Source organism: Rhinatrema bivittatum, chromosome 7 (genome assembly GCF_901001135.1).
Source record: "Rhinatrema bivittatum chromosome 7, aRhiBiv1.1, whole genome shotgun sequence".
NCBI lineage: Eukaryota > Metazoa > Chordata > Amphibia > Gymnophiona > Rhinatrematidae > Rhinatrema > Rhinatrema bivittatum.
Window position 1 is genome coordinate 125,285,600 of NC_042621.1, and position 17,789 is coordinate 125,303,388.

Consider the following 17,789-nt stretch of genomic DNA (forward strand, 5'->3'; position numbering starts at 1 on the left):
GAGGCTCCTGGGGATATGACTAAAAGAGAAAGCAACAGGGCAAGAAAGAGGTGAGTTGGTATTTAAGGAGCTCAAGAAGCTCCTTTTAGACTTCATCACCGCTCTCCTACCCTACAGATTTCCTCAGAGATCTCCCTTCATCACATTGTGCCACTCAGGGTTCAAAGGCTCGGACCAGGCAACTGATTTTCAAAACCTTGATGAGTTACCCTTTATGTACAGGCAAAAGCATCAGGGGAAAGCAGGAGGAGGGAGAAAACGAGCAAAATAGCCTGCAAGACAGTTTGCTTGCACATATGTGAAACAGCACATCCTCTATCCATGGATTTCATTTCCTGTGGTTTCAGGAAGGGAAACCATCCACAGAAACAACTGTGTGCTATTTCCTGATACGTTATGAGGATAATAAAGAAGGGCTCGGTCAACAATATAACCTTAAATAAAATACCATGGTCAGAGGTTGATATTCTAAGCATTTTTCCCGCTATCTTTTTTGCTGTTAGCCAGACAAAACTCCGCATTTAAATATTTACACATACACACAGAAACACACCTTGCCCTCATTGGCTAAACTTTAGCAAGGTAATGACACTCCTGACTAAAATGTAGTCAATGAATGAGGGAAAATTTTAAATTTTAGCTAGATGAAAAGAGATGGTGGTGGTAGTGGTGGTGGTGGTGGTGGTGGGGGTTCTAAAGACCTGGCTAGAATATATCCAGCTAGCATATAACCAGATAAAGTTATCCAGCTACTTCTGGTTGGAAACAGTGCTATCCTAAAGTTAGTTGGATAAATTAGAAAACAAAATAGTGACTGGGCAGCTCAGTGTAGTCTCAGTGTAGTCTTCTCTATGGAATCAATTCCTGTTGTAATATAAGGAAAACATTTGAATTTTGAACTCACATGGCTGGATTTTAAGAATTATGCTTAGGCGTAGATTTGTGAGCGCAACCCGGCACGCACAAATCTACACCCGATTTTATAACATGCGCACAGCCGCACGCATGTAATAAAATCCAGGGTTGGCGCGTGCAAGGGGATGCACAATTGTGCAACTTGCGCGCAGCCTTCCTCTGTTCCCTCCGAGGCCGCTCTGAAATCTGAACGGCCTCGGAGGGAACTTTCTTTCTGCCCTCCCCCACATTCCCCTCCCTTCCCCTACCTAATCCACCCCCCAGCCCTACCTAAACCCCCTTCTTACTTTGAACTTATAAGTTGCGTCTGCCTCTGGACAGGTGTAGGTTGCGCGTGCCGGCCGACAGCCGGCCCACGATCCCGCCTCACAGTGTACAAAATACTATACATCGGTAATAGAGATAAAACAGCAATTCTAAATACAGAGAACATAATGAGCAGATTGATAAGAGATTACCATTTCTCTAGAAAACAAGGACTTCACTTGAGATAATTTTATTTGTTGTTTCTATTACATTCCTTTAGGTGGACTTTGGTTTTGCCAAAAAAATTGGGCCAGGTAAGAAGACCTGGACATTTTGTGGCACCCCGGAGTACGTGGCTCCAGAAATTATCATGAACAAGGGTCATGATTTTGGGGCAGATTACTGGTCTTTGGGGATCCTGATCTATGAACTCTTAATAGGAAGGTAAGATGGTCCAAGGGTTGCTTCAGATATGAGTGTTCCAAACAGCTGGATCTGAAATACATTTCTGCCTCGGTTGTATAATTCACCTGAAATGAGTTTGAAACGTAAGAGAAAATGCACAGTTAAGCTCTGGAATTTGTTGCCATGGGATGTGGTTAGTGCAGTTAGTGTAGCTGGGTTTAAAAAAGGATTGGATAAGTTCTTGGAGGAGAAGTCCATTACCTGCTATTAATCAAGTTGACTTAGCGAATAGCCACTGCTACTACTGGCATCCGTAGCATGGGATCTACTTAGTGTTTGGGTACTTGCCAGGTACTTGAGACCTGGATTGGCCACTGTTGGAAACAGGATGCTGGGCTTGATGGACCCTTGGTCTGACCCAGCATGACAATTTCTAGTCATGGCATGGCATGTCATAGTCATATGTGGTCCCAAAATTCTGTGCTCTCACCTACTAAAAATGTGTTCGATAAACTATCTTATTTTTATTTGTATTGCCAATCAATTTTAATAAAATATATTGGAGAAAGAGGTAAGTTTCATATTACTGGTGCATGCCTCCACGGCCTTGCGCCCTTCTCGTAGTATAATCATTAACTTGCCTCCTTCCTCCTTTTGTAATTTTTGTGTGTTTTATAAATAATTTTAATATAATATTTATGTCAAAAATTTTTTTTTAAATCAAACAAGATTTTTAAATTAATTGTAATCTCCACTTTGCATAATCGGGATAAAGCAACTTATATTTTTCTTCTATTGCTTTCAATATCTTATCAACTTTCATTGAATGACTAAAATTCATATATCCCTTATGCTCATGAACAATTAAATTTCAATCTCCTTTCAATTTGTACGCCATCTATCTTAAATATCCCTAAAAGGGTTTTGTGAACGCCGAGTTCCTATATGTTAAACTACCACTATCCAAATGGAACTGTTAGAGACTTATCTCCCGACACAGCTGCGTTTCGGTCTTTCTTCCTCAGGGGAGAATGTCCATTCCTGTTATCCTTAGTTCATAGTTGATCCAAAGTTCATGGCGTTTTTTCAGGCTATCCGTTCTCTCTCTCTCCGGCTTACAAGCTCCGAGTGGCGGCGTTATTCTGAGCGCTTTCTTTTTGCTTTAAAAGCTAGTCAGCAGATCACTGCTCAACCAATGGCGTTGGATACGTGTTACGTGTTACATCATATTCACCAGCAAATGCTGATTGGTGGTCTCAAAATTAAAGGGCCGCTTATCCCACGTAAACATACGTAAATTACCATTCTATTTCAAATTAGACTCGCCCACTCTATCTCTTCGTTAAGTCCATGTGGAACAACAGTATTCAACCTAAAAATCCATTGCTGTTCAATGTAATTCAATTTCTTCTTTTCATCTCCACCGATGTTATTACTTTCAACCTTGTCTATAACCGTCCACCTGAGTTGATCAAAAACGTGATCGTGTTCCATGCAATGTTGCACCATAGGTGCTTCCACGGTTTTTGTGTTTAATTTCGATCTATGCTCGATCAACCGAATTCTTATGACTCTTGATGTCCTGCCCACATAATTCTTAGGACAAGGACACTGAATCAGATAGATCACATTTTTCGATGTACAATCCGTGTCTCTACTCCTCTTTATACAGTACCCTGTAACGGAATCCTTCCATTCATTGCCCTCGATGGTGGTTTGACACATGTCACAGCGTTGACATGCCTTATGATTGCCACCTCGAATTTTCTCTTCCGTTTCTCTAATGATATCCGCATGAACCACCATATCTTTTATATTACAACCTCTCGTTGTTGCTATTAATGGGAGTTCTCCAAACGCTTCATGCACAGATAAAATGGGCCAATGTCTTCTTATGGAAGCTGTAATGGATGCCGTTGCTGTACTTTGTGGAATAATACAGGTGAGTCTACCTTGCTCCTTCTTGCTTCGATATTGGAGCAATTGGTTGCGATCAGCATATTTTGCTCTTTTATATGCTCTATTTATGATTTTATTAGGATATCCTCTATCCTTGAATTTATTCTTTAAATATTCCGCTTGTCTTTCAAATTCTTCTTTGGTGGAGCAGATTCTTTTATATCTAAAGAATTGGCTTGCTGGTAATCCTTGCTTCAAGGATACAGCATGATGACTGTGATATTTAAGTAATGTATTCCTCTCCGTTTTTTTATGATGTACGGTTGTTTCTAATATTTGTTCTTTTCTTTCTATTAATACATCCAAATAGGATATTTTTTGTTGGCTACTTTCTGCTGTGAACTTTAAATTCTCATCCACTGTATTAATCCACAGTACAAATTTATCCAATTCTTCTTTAGATGACATCCAAATCAAGAAGACGTCGTCGATGTAGCGACGCCAATATGTAATCTTCGACCACCATTGAGATTTGTATACCTGCAATTCCTCGAATTGTGTCACATAAATGTTAGCAACTGAAGGTGCTAACGATGACCCCATAGCAATTCCGTGGGATTGGTGATAAAACTTGTCACCAAATCTGAAATAATTGTTAGTCAATACCAATTCCAGAAGTTGTTGCAAAAACTGTAGGGGTATACGCTGCTTCCTTTCTTTGACCAACTGAGACATCACTGCTTGTATAGCCTGTTGTTGCGGGATCTGCATATATAAGGATTGGATATCCATTGTTGTCAACCAACATTCTCCTTGTGTGATTTGAATTTCTGAAATTTCCTTCAAAAACTGTATCGTATCTTTCAGATAAGATTTTGCTCTAATCACTATAGGTTGTAAAATCTTGTCAAGTAGAATCGCCGGGGGCTCCAACACTGTATTTCTAAGTGAGACGATTGGTCTTATCGGTGGCGGTATAATTTCTTTATGTACCTTTGGAACTGAATATATCAATGGAATTTTAGGTTGTTTATTTTGTAAAAAACGTTTCTCTTTAAGTGTCAAAAACGGCACTTCTTCTGTAAGGTCCTGAATGGACTCAACTAACGTTTGAGTGGGGTCCCTGTCCAGTATATGATAATATTTCTGATCTTCTAAATGTTGTAACATTGTGGTTCTGTAAGTGGTAATGTCTTGTACAACGATGGCGCCTCCCTTGTCAGCCAGTTTGATAACTAGTTGACTTTCATTGGATAATGTATGGAGGGCTGTCCTCAATTCTTTAGTAAGATTGTGATATCTAGGGGTTTCTTTCGTTTCCATGATTTCAAGATCCCTTAAAATCATGTGTTTAAACATGATAACGTGATAATGTGTGGGTCTATCGGACCCTGGGGCACCCAACGTGATTTAGGGCGAACAATAGAATAGTCAACGGAGCTCGAAGCCGCTTCTTGCAGACTGAAAAACAGTTTAACTTGTAGTTTCCTTATAAATCTGTGTATCCAAATGCGCGTGTCAAAAGGCTTATGAAATTGGGTTGGAACAAATGAAAGTCCATTTTCCAGTACTTGTGTCTGATAGTCAGTCAGAGGAATTTTTGACAAATTTATCACCGCGGAGGATCGTTGCTGGATTTCTGATTTTTGTGATATTGTTGTCTCGTTGTTATTCCCGGTTTGTCGACAATCTCCGTTCTTAAAGATTTTTTTCTTTGATTGTTGGATTGTAGTCCTAAAAAATCTTTTGAACGTCCCCCTTTATTTTCCAGTGATTTCTTAGATTTGTTGGATGACTTAACCGGTTCTTGTTTGTCCTCTTCTATTTCTCCTTCTTCTGAACTCCCCGAACTTTCTCCAGACGAAAAATTAAATTTCACTTTTTTCTTTTGTATCTCTCCTTGTCGAGTCTTCCAATTATAAACTCTATTATTTGAATAATCTGCTTGGTCCCGTTTAAATTTTGTTATTTTCGTCTCTTTTATGTCCGCTCTAAATTGATCCAATGCTAAACTATGTTCTTCCAATTTATTTTCAAAATCTGATAATTTGCTCACTGTCTCCAATATATCTTGTATTTGTGTTTGTACTTCTTCCGTATGTTGACGTACTCGATTGATAATTAGCAACATTAAGTCCAGTGAGCATTTGTTGAGGATTGCTCTCCAAACCCCCACAAATTCACTATCATCCGAGAATAGCATAGGATCCTTCAGTACCCTCAACCCTCTTGGCACTATCTGTTGTTTAACATATTCCACTAGCGTTATACCATGCATCTGAATCCTAATGAGTTTCCTGTTTAATTTATCATAATCTTCCCAACCTTTGTTGGTCAATTCCTCTGGCGCATCTGAAAATAGCGATGATTGCTCTTTAATTTTTTCCACCTGATCTTCTGTGTAACTAAAAACGTTTTTCCAACTTTCCATGGTGTTTAAAGATCTGTCAGCGGCTCCAGTATATTACACTAATAATCAGTATCTCTCTCCGCTTGTGATGAGAAATCCAAATAAATGTACTCCCAAAATTCTGTGCTCTCACCTACTAAAAATGTGTTCGATAAACTATCTTATTTTTATTTGTATTGCCAATCAATTTTAATAAAATATATTGGAGAAAGAGGTAAGTTTCATATTACTGGTGCATGCCTCCACGGCCTTGCGCCCTTCTCGTAGTATAATCATTAACTTGCCTCCTTCCTCCTTTTGTAATTTTTGTGTGTTTTATAAATAATTTTAATATAATATTTATGTCAAAAAAATTTTTTTAAATCAAACAAGATTTTTAAATTAATTGTAATCTCCACTTTGCATAATCGGGATAAAGCAACTTATATTTTTCTTCTATTGCTTTCAATATCTTATCAACTTTCATTGAATGACTAAAATTCATATATCCCTTATGCTCATGAACAATTAAATTTCAATCTCCTTTCAATTTATACGCCATCTATCTTAAATATCCCTAAAAGGGTTTTGTGAACGCCGAGTTCCTATATGTTAAACTACCACTATCCAAATGGAACTGTTAGAGACTTATCTCCCGACACAGCTGCGTTTCGGTCTTTCTTCCTCAGGGGAGAATGTCCATTCCTGTTATCCTTAGTTCATAGTTGATCCAAAGTTCATGGCGTTTTTTCAGGCTATCCGTTCTCTCTCTCCGGCTTACAAGCTCCGAGTGGCGGCGTTATTCTGAGCGCTTTCTTTTTGCTTTAAAAGCTAGTCAGCAGATCACTGCTCAACCAATGGCGTTGGATACGTGTTACGTGTTACATCATATTCACCAGCAAATGCTGATTGGTGGTCTCAAAATTAAAGGGCCGCTTATCCCACGTAAACATACGTAAATTACCATTCTATTTCAAATTAGACTCGCCCACTCTATCTCTTCGTTAAGTCCATGTGGAACAACAGTATTCAACCTAAAAATCCATTGCTGTTCAATGTAATTCAATTTCTTCTTTTCATCTCCACCGATGTTATTACTTTCAACCTTGTCTATAACCGTCCACCTGAGTTGATCAAAAACGTGATCGTGTTCCATGCAATGTTGCACCATAGGTGCTTCCACGGTTTTTGTGTTTAATTTCGATCTATGCTCGATCAACCGAATTCTTATGACTCTTGATGTCCTGCCCACATAATTCTTAGGACAAGGACACTGAATCAGATAGATCACATTTTTCGATGTACAATCCGTGTCTCTACTCCTCTTTATACAGTACCCTGTAACGGAATCCTTCCATTCATTGCCCTCGATGGTGGTTTGACACATGTCACAGCGTTGACATGCCTTATGATTGCCACCTCGAATTTTCTCTTCCGTTTCTCTAATGATATCCGCATGAACCACCATATCTGATCGCAACCAATTGCTCCAATATCGAAGCAAGAAGGAGCAAGGTAGACTCACCTGTATTATTCCACAAAGTACAGCAACGGCATCCATTACAGCTTCCATAAGAAGACATTGGCCCATTTTATCTGTGCATGAAGCGTTTGGAGAACTCCCATTAATAGCAACAACGAGAGGTTGTAATATAAAAGATATGGTGGTTCATGCGGATATCATTAGAGAAACGGAAGAGAAAATTCGAGGTGGCAATCATAAGGCATGTCAACGCTGTGACATGTGTCAAACCACCATCGAGGGCAATGAATGGAAGGATTCCGTTACAGGGTACTGTATAAAGAGGAGTAGAGACACGGATTGTACATCGAAAAATGTGATCTATCTGATTCAGTGTCCTTGTCCTAAGAATTATGTGGGCAGGACATCAAGAGTCATAAGAATTCGGTTGATCGAGCATAGATCGAAATTAAACACAAAAACCGTGGAAGCACCTATGGTGCAACATTGCATGGAACACGATCACGTTTTTGATCAACTCAGGTGGACGGTTATAGACAAGGTTGAAAGTAATAACATCGGTGGAGATGAAAAGAAGAAATTGAATTACATTGAACAGCAATGGATTTTTAGGTTGAATACTGTTGTTCCACATGGACTTAACGAAGAGATAGAGTGGGCGAGTCTAATTTGAAATAGAATGGTAATTTACGTATGTTTACGTGGGATAAGCGGCCCTTTAATTTTGAGACCACCAATCAGCATTTGCTGGTGAATATGATGTAACACGTAACACGTATCCAACGCCATTGGTTGAGCAGTGATCTGCTGACTAGCTTTTAAAGCAAAAGAAAGCGCTCAGAATAACGCCGCCACTCGGAGCTTGTAAGCCGGAGAGAGAGAACGGATAGCCTGAAAAAACGCCATGAACTTTGGATCAACTATGAACTAAGGATAACAGGAATGGACATTCTCCCCTGAGGAAGAAAGACCGAAACGCAGCTGTGTCGGGAGATAAGTCTCTAACAGTTCCATTTGGATAGTGGTAGTTTAACATATAGGAACTCGGCATTCACAAAACCCTTTTAGGGATATTTAAGATAGATGGCGTATAAATTGAAAGGAGATTGAAATTTAATTGTTCATGAGCATAAGGGATATATGAATTTTAGTCATTCAATGAAAGTTGATAAGATATTGAAAGCAATAGAAGAAAAATATAAGTTGCTTTATCCCGATTATGCAAAGTGGAGATTACAATTAATTTAAAAATCTTGTTTGATTTAAAAAAAAATTTTTGACATAAATATTATATTAAAATTATTTATAAAACACACAAAAATTACAAAAGGAGGAAGGAGGCAAGTTAATGATTATACTACAAGAAGGGCGCAAGGCCGTGGAGGCATGCACCAGTAATATGAAACTTACCTCTTTCTCCAATATATTTTATTAAAATTGATTGGCAATACAAATAAAAATAAGATAGTTTATCGAACACATTTTTAGTAGGTGAGAGCACAGAATTTTGGGAGTACATTTATTTGGATTTCTCATCACAAGCGGAGAGAGATACTGATTATTATAGTCATATGTGGAACAGTTAATCACATTGTTCGATCCATATATCTAATTAATTAATTAATCAGCGACTATCTGCTAAGTCCAGTTTCAATCAGAGCAGCTAAACCAAATTCAATTTCTAATTCATGTGTGACATGGAAGGATGGAAGTCCAAAAGTCCTACAGAAAAAAATGAAACAGAATCTCAAGAATATGAAAAGCAAAACATTAATCCTAAAAGTGTGCTGATCTTCTTTTAATCAACACTCAAAATAAATGTATTTGCCTAATTTCAATTTATATGTTTTTATGGGACCATCATATAAACCCCTTGGTTTGTTATCTTTCAGAGCCTTGGATTATGCTCCATTGATAAATAAGAGGGGCACACTTTGAATCATAGGTCCATTTTTTAAGACATTTGTTTCAAACATTTTTCAAAAAATTGTGAGCATAAAAAAGTGCTTTAAGTGTTTTAAGGCAAAAAATTATTTCTTTGGGATTTACCTTTTTTCTGTGTTATCCTTGTCGTTGCGAAATTAAGAAAGGTGAACATACATATGTTTTTCATCAGATAGAACAATTACAACAGTTTTTGGGTGCTCAGTCACCTATCACTTCATCCCCATTGCATCCTAATGGGTAATCCATGATCTGTATGCGATTTAAAATAGAAAATACCAGTTGGATAATGCTATGTAAAGTTTGAGATTTTACTAAATTTCCTTTATATTATCTCCTTAGTTTGACTATTTCACTCCCTTATAATGCCTTAATTTTCTCCTTATGTGATTGACTACGAATATACAAATGTAAAAGTTGAAATTTGGAATATTTCTGAATGTAGTGAATCCATATTTTTGTTATATGATTAATATTTCAGAAATTTATAAATTCCAAAATTATAAATAAAAATTGAAAAAAAAAGTGCACTACTTCCCTGTTTTTAAGTTACTTCAGGCCCTTCAAGGCCTGATTTTTTGCGATCTTCTTTTAATGTCATTAAGATTCCTCACCTTCCCCTAAATAATTTCTTTTTTTCCATTTGACTGTAAATGAGATTTTGGAATAGGCATTTGTAGATGAAATCAACTTGTATTCAAGGGTGATTTTTATACATGGCCTTCCCATAGACTACTTTTAAGATTCTTGGGGAGAAGGTATCAGTTGATTTCCTAAGTCTTTCTAGCTAGGGTGAACCTATAGCTCCTATATCAAAAGGGACAGACTGAGCCAACCCCTGGTTTTACCCCCATTGCATGTAATTCTGATTTTCCTGAGAGAACAGGATGGACATCTCCCTGCATGTAATGGGATAAAAGCAGGACCTGCTCATTCTCTCCCTATTGACACAGAGATATATGGAGCCTTATCTCTAACCTTCTTTTCAACCTTTCTCCTTAGCCCTCCATTCTCTGGTCCTGACCCAATTAAAATTTATAACATGGTGATGAAAGGGATTGAGAAGTTGGATTTCCCACACCGCATCGGAAGGCGTCCTGAGGACCTGATCCGAAGACTCTGCCGGTTAGATTTATACATCCGACCGCCTCTTTCTTTAAAAGTAACACTGATTTCAAAGTCGAGTTTAAGTCCATCCTGCAAAGGTCTACGTTTGCTTTCTAGCATTGACTTAGGAAATAGCCACTGCCATTAGCAATGGTAACATGGAATAGACTTAGTGTTTGGGTACTTATCAGGTTCTTATGGCCTGGTTTGGCCTCTGTTGGAAACAGGATGCTGGGCTTGATGGACCCTTGGTCTGACCCAGAATGGCAATTTCTTATGTTCTTATGTTCTTACTCTCCCTTGTTACATTGGAAATAATAAAATAGTGGGACTAGCTGATGGCTCGAGGTTTATCTCTGCTCAGTAGAGCATCAACTCATTGTTGCTCCATTTCTTTTAGCTGCCCATGGCTTGGATTGCTACTGAAGTTTTATTCAGAGCCTCCTCCTTCCTCCACTCTACAGGCTGTGCAAGGGCTTTCAACTCCAGAGCAGGGACACTCATATTTTTTCATAGTACAACCCCCCCCCCTCCCCTTCCTCCCCACCCCCCCAACCAACCCTAAGATTAGATTCTGGGTCTTCCTTCTACCCCAGCCAAGTACATTGCTCACTTCTAAAATGCTGTCTCAGAGGAGACATGATGCCCCTTGCCCTCTCTCTCTGGTCTCTCATCCTTCAAACTCCCAGGACTCCATCTCCTCTCCCTCTCATTTGCAGTTCTCACCTCCTCTGTTCCCCCTTCTCTGTCACTTACCTCCCTACCTGCCCTTTATCCCTCCTCCTTCTCTTCCCTTGGGCGACATGGAGACATTCAAAGGGTGCCCACAGCTGTCCTGTCTTCCAGTCCTTATAGTCTGCACTTTTCTTCGCAAAGGCAATGCACACTGGGGGAGTAGGGTGCAGAGGAGGGAGAGTCGCTGGGATTTTGCCAGACGCAGCAGTCCCTTTAACATTCCTCGGTAGTCAATGATCACTGATCAGTGGCCTAACACAGAGGGTGAATATTATCTAGGAATCTACGTAACTATCAGGCAAGCTATCCTACATCTATATTCATCTACAAAAACATAGTAGATGTAGACTTTGGCAGATAGAGACTATTTGTCTCTCTCTGTCTCCTACTTTCTACTGCCTATACTGCTTTAGCTGTAGTTATCACCTTTTCTTATCCTTCCCACCACCGTCTGTGCTGAAGTAATACCCCAGCTGTCAGCTCCTTAACCATTTTTCTGTTAGCTGGAGAATGTAGTCAAATCATTTTGCCTCTCGTGCTAGGCAATCTGCCTCCTCTCTCAATTATATCTTAGAATTACCAATGTACCTTTGCCAAACCATGCCAATTTTGATAGTGTGATAGTGCCCTACATCTTTCCTGCAATCACTGTTGGAAATCTTTGCTTTCAGTTTAGTAAGCAGTACAGTTCCTACCCCTTCCCTGGTTACCTCCCTCTTAGGTTTGAGGCCTCCACAGCTGTGAATGTTTTCTCCTGAATTCTATCTTTTCTCTTTTTTCTCATCCAGGCTGAATTCAGCAGAAAGACTAGGGAATCGGAAGAATGGAATCAGTGACATTAGGAAGCACAAGTGAGTATTAAAGGAGATACTTTAGCTTCAAATTCTGGGGAAAGACTGAGCAGGGCTTCGACCCAGCAGTAATCTGGCAGAAGCAGTAAGCAAAGGGACATATTGCCATATGTTACAGCTGCCTGGTCTTACAGCCATCCAAATTGCAAAACAAGACGTTCCACCCAGAACTAAAGGAGTCGACTTTCTAGGATTCTCATGCACACGTCTGTGGTCCACACACATGCGTGGATACAAAGAAACACCCCAGCAGGGTCCTTATGTGCCCCCAGTCATGTCCAGAAACTCTGGTGTGGCTGGGTCACCAAACAAAATATTATTACATAGATATACACACACACAAACAGCTACACGGCAATCTCATCAACCTTTATTTTCTTCAGGAAGTAGTCTAACAAAAAGGCAATCACAGAGATAATACATACTGTCCAAAAATTCCTTAATCTTTCAGGTGGTTTCAAGGATTTAACTGGGAAGGTCTCCGGAGTCGAAAATTAATCTCGCCACTGAAGAGAGAGGTAAGATCTTCCATCTTCAGCATTAAAAAAAAAATAGATTTCTGGGTTTCATTGTAGGGAAATGAAGCCTTAATGTTTCCAGTTGCCAGCAAGCTCTAATCTTGTCCTCTTCTTAGCACAGCATTTAGTGCAAGATTGAAATCACAATAATATAATCACAATTGTCAACAGATAAGGAACTCTTAGGCCCATCCAGTCCGTCCAGTTATTCCTGTCTGCTGAGACACTACCTGATCTTTGTTCATCCCCTGTCCTTGCCATTAATACCACCCTAGCAGAGCGATACAGTAAAGCGCGCTCAGCTGAGCGCACTGTTTTACCCGCGGTTGGACACGCGTATTGGAAATTCTTACACGACCCCTTATACAATAAGGGGTTTAGCGCATCCAAAGCACACGTTTAAACCCACCCCCAAAAAAACTAATAGCGCTCATCATATGCAAATGCATGTTGATGAGGCTATTAGTCATTCGCCCCCAGACACAGAAAAAAAAAATGTGCGCCAAATCCACACATTTTATGCCCGAAAAAGTGTACAGAAAAGAAGAAAATGCTGCTTTTCTGTACATCCTCCAACTTAATATCATGGCGACAGCCAAACCCGCTGACAGCTGCCTCTCCTGGGTTTCCACTGCTAAGGAGGCGCTAGGGGCACGCTATTGCCCCTAGTGCCTCCTTTTTAGCGTGACACCCCCCCCCCCCCCTCATTTAAATACGGTATCGGGCGCCCAGGAGAAGTGGCTGGGAGCACATTAGGAAAGCAGGCGCTCAACACTGAGGGCCCGTTTTCCACGTATCTTTATTGTTTCGGAATTTTTGTATCTGTCCCAAGCACACTTAAATCCTCTCACTGTTTTGGTCGACTACCACTTCTGCTAGTCAGTGATTCAAGGCATTAACTGTCTTGTCAGTAGGGAAGCTCTGGCAACGGCTCCTGGTGAAAAGACATCCTGTCTTTGCCTAGGGATAGTTTCTGCGCAGACTCTGGCATGTTGCATATGTGTGTGTGTAATGTGGAAGACAAGAAAACACATTGGACAAAGGAAATAGGCCTTCGAGAGAGATAACGAACAGATAAGGCATCAGCATCAGCAAACTGTTTTCTTCCCTCCTAATGATACCAGAAGAAGCAGGGGATCTTCCTCCTAAGCAGCAAGAGAAAAAGAAATGCTGCCAAATTCTCCTGCTGTGGCATCTCCTTCATCTGGCCGGCACCCCCCCTCCCCCCCGCACACTCCTGGGGCAGTCTTGACAGAGCCTTCTGTCACGTATCTGCCGGTTTCTCCTGTCCTGGCTTGGGTTCTTTGGTATGTGTGGGTGCCTGGCTACGGTTTCTCTGGAACTGTCCTTCTCCCAGCTCTTTCTCTCCAGGCCTTGCATGCCCTGCCCTCTGCTCATCCTCCTCCCTTCCCTGTTGTCCTAGTTTTTCTGTATCTCTGAGTGGGCTCCTTGGGGGGGTGGAGCGCAGTCCCTCCCTCATCTTCCGAGGATCTCCCTTCTCTATCCAGCCTTTTATCTCAGTTTTTTTCTTTTGGACTGAACTTTATTAGCAAGCTTCTGTCTGTGTGCCAGGGATGAGATTATGATTTTCCTCTTGTCTGTTTCCTTATTCTGTGTCTCTTATCGTTGTGTATCCTGCATATGCCATCACACCTGTCCAGCCTATTCAAACTCTGTATTCAGCAAGAATGTGACTGTTCTCTTTCTTCGTTTTAAATAGCGAGTTTTCATTTTTACTTCAGACTTAATTACTAGAAGGAAAAGCCCTCGATTTCAAATGCAAGTGGCCTTTTGTTTGTACACCGTAAGCCTTGAAATCCTCAGCCAGTGGCGTGGCTGGATCAGCGGAGCACCTTTATTATTAGATTGCAGGACCCAGAATGACATCATAAATTTGTAGCAATACTGCCTGTGCCACCAAGGGTTTGAACTTTAATTGATATTTGCATCTGGACTCATACAGCAATGTAATGAACAGCAGAAATTAGTATTAATGAGAAAAAAATGGTTAGCACAACAGCAATCCACTGAAATTAATGGAACTACTGTTGCAGCTAATATTTTCCTTTTTCTGTCCACCATACTCTCCCTCTGCCTTACCTTCAATGTGGATCACTTCCATGATGCTTAGAACAGCATTCCCAGGGTGCACTTACACCATTGGGGCTGCAGCCATCACTATTCCTTACTTTGCATCACCATCACTGCTATCAAGGATGTGTGAAGCTTAAAAAATATGCACTATTTTCTGGGATAAACCCAGCAGTAATTTTCACTAAACACACCACAGGGGTAGCAAAATCCACCAGGCCAACAAAACTTTGCCGATTGGTTGTGGGTTTTTGTCATGTTTCATGTTAAAAAGCCATCGTATTTCACCAGCAAAGCACAGGGAAAGCCACAGAGATCCACAGATGTGAAACTCACTTGGTTCCCACAGCTTTAGTTCTTAATGTGTTTGCCTAGATTTCAAGAACCGTCGTCGCCTTTAGTTATTGATTTGTGCCTTCCTTTCACAGCTTTGCATGCCACATAGATTTATCTGCTTTATTCTCTCTTCTGTGCACTAACATTCTACAAAAAATGGTGACATTCAGCACACTACACTGTAGAATATCTCTCAAGCAGAATCCCAACACACCGTACAATTTAGCACATTAATAGGATAAATCCAGTCACTGCAGGGGTGAATGGTCTCAAGAATGCATAAACGTTTCAGAAGATAAGATGAGAGAAGGTGGAATATCGCTATCCAGCTCCAGTATGGTAAATTGAGGCATCTGGAGATAAAATGACTTGTGTTTAGGATCATATAGAGAGTCAGTGGAAAGTTAGGATATGAACTTCCGTCTCAGGAATTCTTCAGATTTGAAATTAATTTCCTTATCCACTGGACTACATCTGCTAGGCAGGAGGAACACTTTTGGTATCACTAATTTTTCTTTCTGTTCCAGCTCAAAGGAGTCATGGATTACAGCCACTTTGACAGCTTCCTCCCTGAGATTGAGGATCCTCCTGACGAGCTGTCGGGCTGGGATAAAAATTTCTAAGCGTCCAGGGTTTTACTCTGCTCTCAAGGTGCACAAGCACAAAACTCAGGACCATGTCAGAAATAAGAAAAAAAAAAAACAATTTGGAATGAAAGTAACTGCATCTCGGATCTCGATAGATCTGGAAGGATCCATGGATATGAAACCGAACTAAACCCTGTACTGATTAGTTAATCCATCTACTTAACGACATGAACGTAGCCCATAGTGTACGAATGTAAAGCACAACCAAGATCTGGATTTGGTACAGAGAACATGGAAGGACTGGAAAACATTCCCTTGGTAAACTGGGTGAGGTCCTGGTGAAAGTGGATAAGGGTATGGAACAGGCAAACAAGGAGTCTTTGATAAAGCCTACAGTGGATAAAATGTAGGTCATTTAAGGTATTCCTTTTCTCCACCCACACCCAAATGTCTTGTGGAGGGAATCTGGGGAGTTAGTCACCTCACAAATGACACTTTTATAAAGGCGTTCTTGTCCTAGATAGACCATCTCAGCCCACCTCCCCCTTTTTGTATCTCCCCCCTCACCCCCCACACACACCTATAGAAACATGACTTTTAAAATGAGCTCATAAAAAAGAGAGCCCCCCCCAAGGAATGTCTTATACCTCATGCAGAAGGAGGGACGTTACGGCCATTTTGGTACATAGGATAAGAGAAAATAATGGGATTAAGACTAGGCGTTCAGCTGACTTCAGATCCTCCACTGTTTTATTTACAAAACCCACCAAAAATAATACAAAAGTAATAGACTTTGAAAGAGATCTCTTTTCTTCAAAAAGTTGAACCTTGTAGTTATTTTAAGTAATCATGCTTTCAAATGTGGCTACATAGAATATGTTGATTTTCAAAACTTAATATTTAAAAAAAACCATAGGATATTTTTTGGTACAATAAATGAACACTGCAGTCATTCATCATAACAGGCCATGATTTTGGCAAAAGCCTAGAAGCACTGCAGATCCATATGTAATAGAAATGAAAGTTGATCTGAATAAATCCGTTTTTAGCTCGGTTCAATTGCAACCAAACCAAAACTCAACTCATTCTGAAAATTCTTAAAATGTTCTGGGTCCTTTGTTTCAGCAAATTGCACAGAAATTACAATTTGTGTGTACAATTCGTTGAAACAAATGACATGAAAAATCCAAAGAAAAAACAAAACAGAATTCAGCCAGAAAATGCATAAAAAAATGTTAGGATTATTTTCCCTATGAGTATCATTTGGCACTTGTCCACATTAAATTTCATCTGCCATTCAGATGCCCAGTTCTTGAGTCTCATCCAAAATAATTGCCGCTATTGGTAAGGTTAAACTTGTTCACAATTAACATAAATCCAACAACCCCCCCGACTATCAAATATATATGGAGGGGGAAGGTGGAGGTTTCATATATCAGCTCAAGCATTCCCCAACGGCCTTGGTAGCTTGTTATTATTCAAATTTATAATTATTAACACACCACCTACCCACCCTTTATTTTTTTATTAATCATGATTATAAATTTGAAAAATAACAAGCTATCAAGGCCGTTGGGGAATGCTTGAGCTGATATATGAAACCTCCACCTTCCCCCTCTATATATATCACTGATCTACATCAATTTTGCTGACTACAAGATAACATGTGATCTTTATGTATTTTAGTGTGCTGAATCCAAAAATCACATCCGATTCCTCCAGTCACGTCTGGTTTTTCTGCAAAACGCTGTCTACTCATAAACTCTTATGGCAATAGCGTAACATTATTATTTAGATATACTGAACCGCAAAAAGATAATGCGCAGAAAGACATGCTGAATATGCAATCGGTATAACCAATAGGAAGACTGCTTATTAAACAGTTTAAAACTGCTGACATCTGCATTTTATGGCTATATAAGCTGCATGAAAACTGACGGCAGCATTCAGTCGTTCAAGAAGCTTAGAGGTCGCAGCAAATTTAACTCTGTTAAATCTGTTTTTGTTGAATATGTCATCCAACACTCGAATAGTTTGTGGACGGTGCCAGAATGATCCTAATATATTCTGTTACATTTGAAGTTGTTTTACAACACCCAAACAAAGGACAAATATATCTGACTTTGTACTAAAAGCTTATCATGCATATTTCAGGGTTAAACTGGGTGACCAGGACAAGCCTTGGGCACCACATAAAGGGGTAGATTTTTTAAAACGGCGCGTTCACGTACTTTTGTTCGCGCTCCAGGCGCAAACAAAAGTACGCTGGATTTTAGTAGATAC

The 17,789-nt window shown here is 39.9% G+C and overlaps 1 protein-coding gene across 1 annotated transcript in view; it reads left to right on the plus strand.

Moving 5' to 3' along the window:
- Positions 1-16,507, plus strand: part of LOC115095435 (cGMP-dependent protein kinase 2-like) — a 169,411-nt gene extending 152,904 nt beyond the window's left edge. The window contains 5 exon segments of the mRNA XM_029609064.1: positions 1,442-1,605; positions 10,284-10,406; positions 11,912-11,974; positions 12,426-12,492; positions 15,447-16,507. Coding sequence (XP_029464924.1) covers positions 1,442-1,605; positions 10,284-10,406; positions 11,912-11,974; positions 12,426-12,492; positions 15,447-15,542 — 513 coding nt within the window. The 3' untranslated portion in view covers positions 15,543-16,507.
- The last annotated feature ends 1,282 nt before the right edge of the window (positions 16,508-17,789 follow it).